Consider the following 12,714-nt stretch of genomic DNA (forward strand, 5'->3'; position numbering starts at 1 on the left):
TGTACCCAGCAGTGTGATGGCTGCAATTTTATACATCCTGTGAACTCCCTCTGTGTCATTTCTCTATATCATCCTAAACCCAACAACCACTCAGTTATTGATGGATGTTTTGGGGTGTTAAGGTTGACAGTGACAGTATTTATATCTGTTAGATTCATCATCTATGTACTATAAGTACTGATACAGGTGTTGTCACATGCTCAAATTCAAAGATTTGAAGATCTGTCCAACTGACTGAAGCACAAACATAGATAAAAATACTGAGAGATGATACAAAAAAAAAAAATGTGCCGGATATAAATAAATGAATGGGGGATGTGATGTCTTACAGATGCAGATCTTTTTCAGAAGATGGAATATTTGAAGTGAGTTTAAATTTTTTATTAAGTAAAAAGAAGCAGAGAAAAAGCTAAAACAGGGAAGGAAGGCAAATAAAAAAAGAAGAAAACAATGTGACAGGGCTCCTATATAGAAAGGCCGTCTACCTGTGTGTGCCCAGACAACCATTTTCTCATAATCCATACATCTTGGGTTTGTTCAGCTGAATGTGTTTATTGAGAATATAAATATTGGAAAACAAAGTGTAGTAGTATAAAGGTTTTTCCCAGGTTATTGTTTTTTCTGCCACAGCAGAAGTAGAAGTCAAACAATCCCTGCCTTACATCAAACATGTAGGAAAGAAATCAGACTCCTACTACAGCCAGAGGATGACCACATTTAGATTTGGATGAATCATCTGACAATCATACATGTATGTATGAACTTTTTTTGGCAATTCAACCAACACTAGTTATGTTTTTCTAGTCAGAACCAAAGTGATGAACCAATCTACCCGCCAACTGACATTGCCATTCCTTAGGGCATGCCGTAAGCATGAATGAAAAGTAGATTTCCTGCACTGATTTATTATTTATTACGGATGGAGTGGCCTACAGTTGCAATCCAAACTCCAGACTGTCTCTTCCAATTGTGAGTGCTAAAGCTTATGTGCACCCAAGGCCACTGGCACCAAGTTGTGCCTTTGAGCATCCTGGCATAACTCATAACAAAATATTAATACTCTGGCTCTAATACCTGCTTTCAGGTACGATTTGACTGTCAAGAATCATTCAATCAAACGTTCAATGATGTGAATAAACAGAGGACCGGATGTAGCTCAAATCCTTAACGCTCCCTGGGTAGTACAAGAGGAGTGCTTTGAGTCCTTCTGCAACAATTAGTTTTGTGCGTCTAAAGCCAGGCAGACGTCGCAGCTTTAGTTTGTGAGCTTTACCCCATCGGTGCCGGAAAGTGGTCTTTGTCTTTCCCACAACAGTAGTGAGTCTAATCATGGTCTGAGTTTCCTTTTCACACTTCTCTCGGTGCCACTTCTACCTAACTACCCTCCACGTCTTCTAAGCATTTCAGACCTAGCACGGAAAAACACAACAACAGGAGCAGGAGCAGTGTGCATCGAGCCAGCATGCGTATGAGTCACTGTGTGTTCTCTTGCAGTTTGTGTCCAACCTACTACTGCCCGACCAAAATTTCTCCACGAGTTCTCGAGGCAATAAGATGTCCTACAGTTATTGGATTGTATTGCTTCAACTTCCTCATTCGTGGGAGGGGAGAGACAGAGCAAGATAGTACTGCAGACTGCAAGAACAGAAACAATCTCCTGGGCTTCTGAGCACTCAGCCTCTCTAATGGCAAAATACTTCATCCTCACCTTTGTCTAACGGCCTACACAGTCAACCTAATAGTTTTGTAACAGATATGGCAACAGAAGCAATGGTATTATACTCTTGCCTTCTATACACTTTAAAATATCTTTTTTCGCTAGGTCTCCACTAGCTTTTGTCTTTCAGCTGACAGGGGCTCGGACCTTTGGGATGGAGCTGCCAGTGTTTTCCCAGGCGACAGAGCATATTGGTAGCCATCTGCCTCTCTGCAAGCTGCGCCTTCACGCTGCGCCAGGCTGCCCACCCACCGTGTCCGGAGGCCACGGGCACTCTGCCCTCAAAGACACAGCACCTCTATCGTTTTGCTCCTTTGACATCTTCAGCTATTACATGGCACTAAGATGAAATTACAAGAGAGTAGCACAAATCCAATTAAAGAATATATACTGCATTGAGCGGGCTGCACTGCCAAAGATGAAACAAACATTTGGGCATAGACTATAATTAATTTCTATGTGTATCTATTTAATCTATTAGCTTTCTTCCACAATCCTTCAAAGTAAAAATTCTATATTTTCAAAGCAGAAACAAACAAAAAATCCTGTCATTCTCAGGATGATCTGTCTGTTGTCACTGTGTATGACTAAAACATGAAATGATGAACATTGCCTCAGGCAGCATCCCGACAAGCAAAGGCTAGCCTCTTAAATGTCTTGCCTCCAGGCATGTGTAGCATTACATAATGAAGCTGCACTATGAAATCCATGAAGACACCCAGTGCAGCATTACATGCAACTACAGTATGTTTTCTCTGCAGTGTGAGCTTCTTAGGATAGTTACAATACTGCAAAACCAAACTTTCCCGAACACACACACACGCACACGCACAAGCTGCAATAATATTTTTTGACAGCCATGTGGCATTTGTCTTATAAATCCATGCTTCAGGGAGGGAAGCCGTTTGTCTCAAGACTGTCAAATATTTTATTTGATTTTTTAAAAAATCTTTTCCTGAACGGATTCTTGGCAAATACTTCAGATGACTGAATGTCCACCGCTCAGGTGGAGTTATTACAGTAGACAAATAAATCGCTGGTATTGCACTTCCACTTTTCTCTCCTTTCTGCTGCCAGATGCTGCCGTGTGACTCTCTCGCGCAATCACACACAATCCGAGTGACATCGAGCAGCGTGAGAGATTTGTCGAGTTACTGAATACAAAGAGAGTCCTGGCAATTTTTCCAATTGGCTGTAGACAGAAATAAAATGAGAATTGACAAGAAATTCTTCATGTGACACCCAGCCCTTAACTCTACAGTGACATGTAGTAAGGAACTCTTACCAACCCATAGCTCCACTAATCTGTTTACCTCATGATATGAGCAGACACTCATTAGGAGGGGAATGAAAGGACAGTTTTGGGACAGCGGAACAGGATCCGTCAACAGCAGCTCAGTTTTTACTGTAATCAAGACAGCAGGCTCGACAGCGGCTGTGGATCCCACGATTTAATCTGTTTAAAAAAAGCTTCTTTTTGTTTTTCGGAGTGGGTTGTTACACCGTGGTCGTTCCCATATCGTAGCCCTGGAGAATCAGCCACTTCCTCCCGGCTGAACATCCACGTAATTAGCCACCAATACTGCTCACCCTCTCCAATAAAACAGCAGCTATTGAAACTGAGGTGCCATGGGGTTGAGGTAATTACCCTTGACACTGAAAGCACCTCTCACTGCCCGGGCGCTCGCTGATGGGATTGAGAGCTTATTAAAACATTGGAGGGCTGAAGTTTGCCAGGCTAGTGATGGATACAGAGATAGGGTCCTGAAGGGAAGGCCTGAGAGAGACAGAGTTGAGCTTGTTTCAAGATGGTTGAAACAGAGGCTCCTGACACCTTTGACAGAGAAACCAGTGTGTGGTAGACGCACATTGATATGGACCAGTGGGCTGTCAGGAGCCTGTCCACGGGTCATTGCCTCTCAGTGAATGTTTCTCCCAACACACTGCTCAGATATTGTAGCACACACATAGATCCAGCCTTGCCTTTCTGTAGACAATCATATTTGGGGAGTCGTCCTCTGGATCAGCAGTGCCCACGCCTCCCTGGTCTCTGGAGCCCTCTGCCATTTTCACTCAGTCCTGTCAAAGAAACAGATGCACTACATGAACACAGCGGCTATTATTCACTGGAAGCTGGAAGAACATAACATGATGAGTTGATAGACATCAGCCAGCATTTCTGCTTTCCCATTGGAAGCCACGATGTGTGCTGCTGTCTCAGAAAGGTGTCAAATGAACATCAGCTAAAGTAAAAAGTCAAATGATGCACATCCAATACAGTACTGTAGTTTCAGCACAGCCCAGCATGCTATATGTGATCTATATATGTGAGAGCTGCTGTTAAGGGATTTATTTACTTCACACAGTCTCGATCACTTTCTCTACGCTGTTTCCCCGCTCCCTCCCTCATTCCTCAGGAGAATAAATTTTGCTTAACTAAGGATTTCCATTACCTGTGCTGACAAATGGCATTCAATGAGCCCCTGTAGCCCCATTTGCCCTTTGCCATTTAGGCTCCCGTGTGTATTAAATGGGTTAAACCATATGTTGGTCCTTTAATCACGTAGAAGGAAGAGAGGGGTGAGAGGGTGGATTACAGACATCAGCACATTAACAGTTTCTAGTTCTTACAATAGAAAGTGTGAGGGGATGATGCTGCTAGGAAAAATCCCTCTGAGAGCTAAAAACGGGGGATGAGCTATTCAGAAGAGAAAAATAGAGGATACACCCAGCCTTTTTCCTCCACAGGCAAACGTGAGCGCGCACAATATGAAATCTCGATACATTTGCTGATTAGTAACACTGCGTCTTGCCAAGCTCCAGTCGCCGGAGAGCGATTTGAAGCAGCTAAATGATGTGATTCTAGCTGTACAACAATGTTACAAGTTTGAAGAACTGCAGATAATCGCTAGGGTGATGAGAAGTTCAAATTGTGCATGCCACCAGCTTGCACGGCGGCAGACATGCGAGGTGGCTTTGCCACCACTTTAATCTGTGACACCACAGAGCATGGCGACACGCATGAGTGAATAAGTAATCACCTGCTCTCGCCTCACTGTTTGTTATTGCCACCAGAAGTGAGGAGTGCAGCACTCCCAGTTTCGGGCTCTTTTTAGACTGCGAGCACATCAGACAGCTAATCGCTGCGCCCGCCTCCGGGTCCATATAGAAAGGCAGGCAGTATGGATTGTGTAGCATCTGCTTAAAGAAAACAATAGCATGCCAGTGGGTCCCCTGTGTACAGGAAGCTACAATTCCAGATTTAAAACTGCTCCCGTTGGAGCTGCTCGAGCATGTAACGCCACAGAGGGCCCATCCGAGATGTTAACAGAATACTTGTGCTGTACCCACATGTACAGTCCGTGCACTGCCTCAAATCCAAACACAAAGCAAACAGCGGTTGATTATGAGACAAAGTAAAACACCTCCTGCAACGAGTCAAAGAAACAAGCCCACAGGAGTTCACACACAAACACAGGCAAAACAAGCCATGCTCCACACACACACACACACAGGATGGTGAGTCCCAAATCCTCGTTCACACTCAGCAGGCGAGCAACATAGTGCAATGCAACATCTGTGACACCTGATAGTTGCCATTACTGAAGCTTTCATTACCTTAGAAACAAAATAATGACTGGTCCACTCTACTCTGCCGGCCGGCTCCCCCCTTAGCAACAAGCAGTAGTCAGGTTCATGGTATAATTGGCAGAAGAAGAGAGAAGGGGATGAAGACAGGGGGATAAAGCAGTGAAGCAGTGAAAGGAAGAGAGAGAGAGAGAGAGAGAGAGAAGCTGGCTGGTCACTGCAGTATTCCTCTATTCCTCCTCCTCCTCTTCTTCTCTCTTCACCAGCCCTGCCTTGCCCCGGCAGTTCAGTATATCCTCACGTGTGCGCCTCATTCATCTCCCTTCTCCCTCTGTCTGCATGTGCTCGAGTCTGAGCGAGAGCAAAAAGAGTGAACGTGTGTGTGTGTGTGTGTGTGTGTGTGAGAGAGAGAGAGAGAGAGAGAGAGAGAGTGTGAGGGAGGGAGGGAGGGAGATGCTGTACAATAGAGAGAGACAGATCAAGTTGAAACGGGAAGATGGGAGGGGGGGGTGAAGGAATTAGAGGAAAAAACAGGAAGGAGAAAGACGGACAGAGAACAGGTGTAAGAGTGTGTGAGTGTGTGAGAGGTAGACGGAGGGAGAGAGAGAGAGAGAGAGAGAGGAGGACAGAGACATGCACACAGCAGCAGCAGCAGCAGCGCCCACTGATGCTGAAAATAAGCAATGTTTCATTAGGAGGATATTTCAATGCTAATATAAAACAAGTTATTGTTACTGAGCACCCACAGATGCAGGCTGTAAATATGTATGTCACACTCCCCGAGGTACGCAGCCTCAGAGATGATGCTCTTCCATTCTGCACAGTCAGTGAGTGAGAGTCAGTTTGTTCCCTGTTTTCTTAGAGCTACAGACACATTTTCACAGCTGTTTGTAATTCTGGGGCCTGGATCTTTTTACACTACATCCAAATTCCATTTTTCCGCTTCACTGTGGCAAACGTGCACTCGCGTGTTCGTGCAGCTATTTCTCTTGCGTGTCTGCATTCCCCTCCTTCCTTTCTCTTCGCCCCCCCCCCCCCCAAAAAGCCCCCGAAGGGAAGATGCTCCATAAATGCATGGCATGGCCAATTTGTGAATGCATGCATGCAGAGTGAACACACACACACACACACACACACACACACACACACACACACACACACACACACAGGCGTACAGATGTTTGCGCTGACGGAACCAGTTCACCAGTTATCAAAGGAACCATCTTTCCCAACCTCACTGCTCGTCTCTCTCTTTCAGCAACGTGTCGTTATCTAAGCAGAGGTCCTGGCTCTGCAAAGCACCGTTCTTTGCTTTTGAAAATATCTGAGGTGCTTCGCTGACAGAACAGACCTTGCATGGCAACAGATGAAAAAGCCCAATTTCTCATTATTACAAAAACAATTTGTTCAGTACGTTACTTCGGGCAAAATTGAACAAATAGAAAGTGCTGTTCTCAGTAAATGTGGTAACCAAGGGAAACTGAGGTTGTACACATGGCCCATGGTGCTCACTCCACACACTTCTCCAATATGAAGATCCTTATCTTAGTCATATGACATGATCCACCCCCCCCCTGATTAGACCAAAGCACACCTGACCCACAAGGACCCAGTGACCAGCGATTAACATACATTCCTGTCCGGTGAGCTGCTCTGGCTTTAAGGTGTGCCATCATTAACAAGGTGACATGACAGAAAGACAGACAGACAGGAAGGGACTTCTCTAATCTGGTTTAGGGGAGCCAGTCCTGCTATAATCTGCAGTAATGCTAAATTATTGAACAGCCTGTTCATGGCCACACCATTGCCAGAGAGCATCACTACTGACCGCACAGATGGCAGGTGACTGAAGGGGGGTGTTGTGCTACGCACGATGCCGCATTTTAACATGTGGCGATGCAGCAGAGACTCACTTCACAGATATGTATGTCTTGAAACAGCTATCACGCGTCCATATCTCTGTTGAGAGAAGAACTTGTCAGTCTTTTCATAATGTTTTTAGATATGACAATGTCACTTTCACCCATGCAGTTCCAGTTCCAGTTTTAATGCAATTCAATACTGCAAATATACAAAAATAGCTTTGAGTAACATGTTGTAGGCTCATTTCTTGGATCCAGACTCTGTCCCATCCTGGCTTGTGTCTGTTAGAGAAATGGCCTCATGTAATCATGCCTAAATGGAAAAACAACAGCTCAATGTTAATCACAGCACAGCAGCCAACACCCTCCTGCCAGGCCCCTGACAGGTATCCATTTACAGGATTTACAGTAATTTCACCTGAGATGGTCCAAGCGGGTTACCTTCCAGCTCTGTGATGCGTCTACATTATGTTGTGTGTTGTTGCATGACGTCAAAAGACCATTTTGCAAGACAAAGTATAATTCAACAAAATATCTTTAATAGATATAAACATTTTTTTTTACACATCACAGCTCAATGGAAACAGAATCACATGCTGTCACACATGTTAAGAAAGAAAGTGCAGGGCAATCTGCTGTGCTAGGGCCCTGGGACTCTGGGTCACAGTCTTTGTCCTGTCTTATATTCACCTTTGATATTGCTCATTTCACTCTTCACTACATCCTAGCCAGTAAAGCAGAAATACATCAAAAATAATCTTGAAAAATAAGAATGAAGGTGCAAATTCTGGTGGATATCAAATTCTCCTTATATACAGTTGCACAGTAGCCGAGTACAAAAGGAAACACTTACAGTGTGAGGCTTAACTTAGGTCTTTGCAAGTCATTACATACCGAATTCAGGTTGGGCTTACACGCAGATTTACATACTACAGAAATCTGTGGCTGAAATTTCAGGATTTACACAATATCTTACTATGTAATCATATTTTGAACAGTACCAATTTAATTTATTGGGTTTAAAGGTTAAGGGTCAGATTGAGGCCTTTATTCATGCTATGGATGGCGAGGGGTCAATTCCATGTAGCGCTTTACATGTTGTCAACACTAGGTGGCACTGTCAATCAATCTCAATCCTGGGCTTTAAATAAACTATATGGACTAGCAAAAAATAAAAAATAAAATCAATTTGAAGGATATATATATTCTTTCATATATGTGACCGACCATTATAAGCACATGCAGATCTCTCAAACTGCACACGGCCCGTTTTCTGGTCTTGGCTGTCGTCTTTGTCATAAATACTCTTTACATTCAGTATCATATGAAGGGAGGAAGTGAGAAAATAAATGTTAACATCATATATTTACAATAATCTGAGTAAGTGACAATGAACTGTCAATCTCCATCTCTATTTATGGCACCCATTCTGTTTAGTTATAATATATATTCTTTCTTTTCATCAGATTTAGACCAGTAGTCCTATACAAGCTTTACTTACTTTTAACCCTCTAGAAATTAAACATTTGTTTCACTTGCACAACATTATTACGTAGGAAATACAGACAGGCGCTTGACCTTACAGTGTTTATAGTATGTGCTATTCAAATGGTCTGTCTGCCTGTTTACCTGCCGCCAATAAGCACAATGCCTCGTAGTAGATGGCATCTCTCATGATTTCATATAGCTTCTTTCGTTTCAGTGTTATCACTGAATTGGGAACATTGGAGTATTTTACACCACAGATTTAAAATTATTGCTAGAGCTTTAGAGCTTTTTAATTGTAAATCGATTCACTTAATAAAAATAGGTCAGCCGGGGAGCTAAATTGGGACAGTAACTTTAAATCCCTTTAGGTTAGTTTCAACATCTTTCTCTCTCTGACATGCAGGAATACCAACAATCCGTTCAACTGGACACAACACATCGTATCATTTGTGAAATCTTGAGGAAGGGAGTGCATGCGGATCAGAACTGTCGCACAATTACATCACTGCTCCTTTTTTCTGTATTCATTTGTTCTTTCTTGTAGTGATTCTTTGCCTTTTATGGTGATTATCGCAGATCCACAAGGCTGAAGGAGGATGGCATGTACATCCATGTTGGCAATGGTTTGTAAAAGCCCAAGAAAAAAAAAAAAACGGATCATGTGAGTTTTTATAAGTACTTCTGTTGTGTGTACAATACTGAAAAATAAAGTTTCAGATCAGCTTGAGCAGTGGTCAGACTCCTACTGCAGTGCAGTCAGTGGCTGTATGCATCAGTTCATATCAATGGTGTTGAAAACCCACTCTGTGAACTTCTTGAGCTTGGCCGAGGCGCTGTACGACTCCTCCAGGAGACGCTGGTTGTCTTCTCGGAGGCTCTCAATCTGAGCCTGCAGAGACGCTTTAGCGTCCTTCTCCTGAATGTGAACAACACATTGTTTGTGAATGTGAATATTACACATATTCTCCTATTGTAAGAGAATTTTATTCATAAAAAATATCTATACACATATTTATATAGGTCATATTTTAAGGCACCTAGTTTATATTTTCATACATTAAAATTCACAGTAATGTAAACTTACCATAACATAGCATTTTATATTGAAACTCACAATGGTAACTGACCAATAACTCACCTTCTTCAGGTCTTCCTGAAGTACTTTTACCATTGATTCCAGCTTGCTGACCTTCCCCATCAGGCAAGCTGGAGTCTCTCTGTGAAAAGAAACAACCAGGACATTAGCTGGGACAAACACTGGGCAGCAGCTGTTAAAGAAGTGGTGCTGTTTATGCAGGTCACAAAAATAATACAAAAAACACTACAGTGAATTAGGGGCTGGTATACAGTCAACCAGGGAGCATTAAGTAGGGATATCAGCTGCAGTGTTTTACTGCGCTAGCTCTGAAATCTGCAGTGTTTCCCATGACACAGAACTGGACACCAGTTTATTTCACTGACATTATAAAGACTGGTCCCAGTCAAACCTGAGACCTCTTACCCAGGCGAGGGTTGTCTCAGTGGGGCTGCCTGGGGCTCAGCCTGCTGGGGGCTGGTGGCTGCTGCGCTCTCAGCCATGGAATTCTCCTCTTGGGCTGCTAGGAAGACCAGCCTCTGCTCTGAATAAAAAATAGTTAAAACTGTTACTATTATTAGACCAGGAGAAACAGCACATGCAAACAGACTAACGGTGCCACCTTCTGGTGACAACAAGGATGACAGGTGTGCCTGCCTCCACTGAACAGCAATTAACCTTCACTTCAAATCATTTTCTATGAGGAACTGAAGACGTGACATGGGTACCTACCCTCAAAGGCCTTAGCAGCATCTACCAGGTGGGCCCAGTCCAGTGGGCCATCTGCCCCACTGTCAGGCAGGGGCATGAGGACAGGCTCCTGCAGCTGTTGCCTCTTTCTCTCCTGCTCCAGCTCTGAGCTCTCTGGGGCTGACAGGTCTCCTGGGAAAGAGAAGCAACTAAGTAAAACACACTGGAAGCACTTTGTATCTGCTCTTGCATGATAAAACAATGATGAAGTATAGAGAATTAATAGAACTAACGAACATTTATGAAAGTAGCAGCAATGTTTAATTAGAATTTAAATTATAGTTAATAACTCTTTTATGTTGGTTTTTTTTACACTGCAATTATTATTCTGAAGACTCACTATGTGCTGCAAATATAAAAACACAGGATTTACAGGACAATTTGGATCAAAGTCCACCCTTCTCTTTATTCAACTATAAATACTGATGGTTCACCCAGAGATTTGTGCGATGCCCGACGGCTTGCTCCATGGCGAGCGCTGGGTGAGCGAGGAATTGTAGAGCAGCTAAACAGAAGGTCAGTGGGTGTGTCGCGCTGCCCAGTGGACGACGGCTCCCGCTGCCCGCTGTAGATGCTCTCATCTGACAGTGTTCTCTGGAGGGAGCGGCGACTAGGCGGTGGGCATGGAAACAATGGCTTAAGATAGGCAGGAAAACAAGACAAGAAGCAGCAGGTAAGACAAAATGAGAGGTACCACAAAAGGCATTTACAGGCACTGAAGACTGCCTTTATCATAAACACTGAAAAAATAAAAATGGTACGATGTCAGCAGTTTTGAGTATTTTTTGCCACAAATACCCACAATTGGGATAATTTACAGCTTCAACAATCCCTTTTTAATATTAGATTATAAACTGGATTTATTTAAATATTTATTTTATTATTGATAAAAATGGTTAATCTTGTTTACTTGTTTTAATGTTTACTCCAAAGAAATGTCAGTGTGTCCATACCATTTATCCATTACGCTAAACTTTATACATGAATTCTTTATTATTAGGTTGAAACATGCAAGTAGGCTCTTGACACATGACAGAGAGACTGATGAAGCCAGTTGTCTTCACTCTAGGTTGAGAAGTTAGGAAGCTTCCTTTCTCAGTACCTTCTCTTCAGCTGTAGTGGGTGGAGGGCTGTCAAGCGTTATGAGCTTCTTCAAGTCTTCTTCCAAACTGGACTTGGCAGTGTGCCGCTGGGGCGACTGGGAGCCCCGGAGATTGGCCCTGAGCTGTGGTTGGCCACCCAGCAGACCATCACTCTGGTGCCGCCTGGAGGTAAAAGCAGAACTCAACTCAGATAGATACCTTTTAAAGCCAAATGTCCCAAATAACACCCATTAAATACAAAACCATGAAGTGAATTTAATGGAGGTGGTACCTAGGAATTTAAAGTAGGTCTGTGATTAGGGGTTACCAGTTGAAATTTGAGGCAGCATGGGGAAATTTGTGAAATGTAAGTTAACTGTAACTCTTGCTGCGCCCTTCACATGACATTTAACCACTTTATTGCTTCCCCAGGACAAACTGTGGTTTTTCTGAGCAGCTGCATGGTGTGACAACAGACTGCCATCAACCACAAATGATGTGTTCACCCTTTAGCTTAAACACAAAGTTCTTTCCTGGTGACTAAGAACATATTCACAATAACACAGCCTCTCCACATGGTGGCGGTGTTGACCAGGTTAAATAAAGCATCACATTTAGCTGAGCACTGGAACAAATTACACAAAATCCAAGTGGTTCGTTCCCCCATTCTCCTCCACATGAACACTCAGCAGGACACATTTCTACACTGAATGATAATGCAGTCGCAACATGCAGCACAGCATGATGCACGGTTTTAGTAGCTGTTTAATAAAAACGCCTATCCTCCTAGCTTACTTGCGAGTGCTGCCAAAGTCTACAGAGTTGACGGTTCCACCAGGTTTCTTCCATCCAATCAGGTACTTTGAAGTTGCTCCTTGACGAGGGTAGAAACTCTTGGTCCCTGGTGACTGGGGATTTTGGGATGTGGGTGAGGTGGCGGCTGCTGCCTCCTCCTGTGGTGACAAGGGGTTGCAGCCCTGACCCATCAGGCTCCCTGAGTGACCAGAACTCAGTGTGCTGGAAAAAAGGGGAGGGGGGTGAGACAGACTCAGATTTCTATGCAATTAAAAAGTACATAAAGAGGATTAGGTGGCTTTAAAAGTAGCAGTACAGACTCATTAATTGATCTGTCAGGGGTTTGTTTGGCTTTGG

The 12,714-nt window shown here is 43.5% G+C and overlaps 2 protein-coding genes across 3 annotated transcripts in view; both read right to left on the reverse strand.

Annotated features, from left to right (window-relative positions):
- LOC113159027 (regulator of G-protein signaling 6-like) overlaps positions 1–5,589 on the reverse strand; it is a 30,431-nt gene extending 24,842 nt beyond the window's left edge. The window contains exons 1-2 of the mRNA XM_026355494.1: positions 5,336–5,589; positions 3,701–3,796 (exon numbers count right to left, since the gene is read on the reverse strand). Coding sequence (XP_026211279.1) covers positions 3,701–3,784 — 84 coding nt within the window. The 5' untranslated portion in view covers positions 3,785–3,796; positions 5,336–5,589. The remainder of the gene's footprint in view (positions 1–3,700; positions 3,797–5,335) is intronic.
- Positions 5,590–7,684: 2,095 nt separating this feature from the next.
- LOC113158753 (signal-induced proliferation-associated 1-like protein 1) overlaps positions 7,685–12,714 on the reverse strand; it is a 32,643-nt gene continuing 27,613 nt past the window's right edge. For both annotated transcript variants that reach the window (XM_026354918.1, XM_026354919.1), the window contains exons 15-21: positions 12,358–12,579; positions 11,583–11,745; positions 10,915–11,116; positions 10,463–10,612; positions 10,157–10,274; positions 9,794–9,872; positions 7,685–9,571 (exon numbers count right to left, since the gene is read on the reverse strand). In XM_026354918.1, the coding sequence (XP_026210703.1) occupies positions 9,428–9,571; positions 9,794–9,872; positions 10,157–10,274; positions 10,463–10,612; positions 10,915–11,116; positions 11,583–11,745; positions 12,358–12,579 (1,078 nt within the window). In that variant the 3' untranslated portion in view covers positions 7,685–9,427. The remainder of the gene's footprint in view (positions 9,572–9,793; positions 9,873–10,156; positions 10,275–10,462; positions 10,613–10,914; positions 11,117–11,582; positions 11,746–12,357; positions 12,580–12,714) is intronic.

Source organism: Anabas testudineus, chromosome 12 (assembly GCF_900324465.2).
Source record: "Anabas testudineus chromosome 12, fAnaTes1.2, whole genome shotgun sequence".
Lineage (NCBI taxonomy): Eukaryota > Metazoa > Chordata > Actinopteri > Anabantiformes > Anabantidae > Anabas > Anabas testudineus.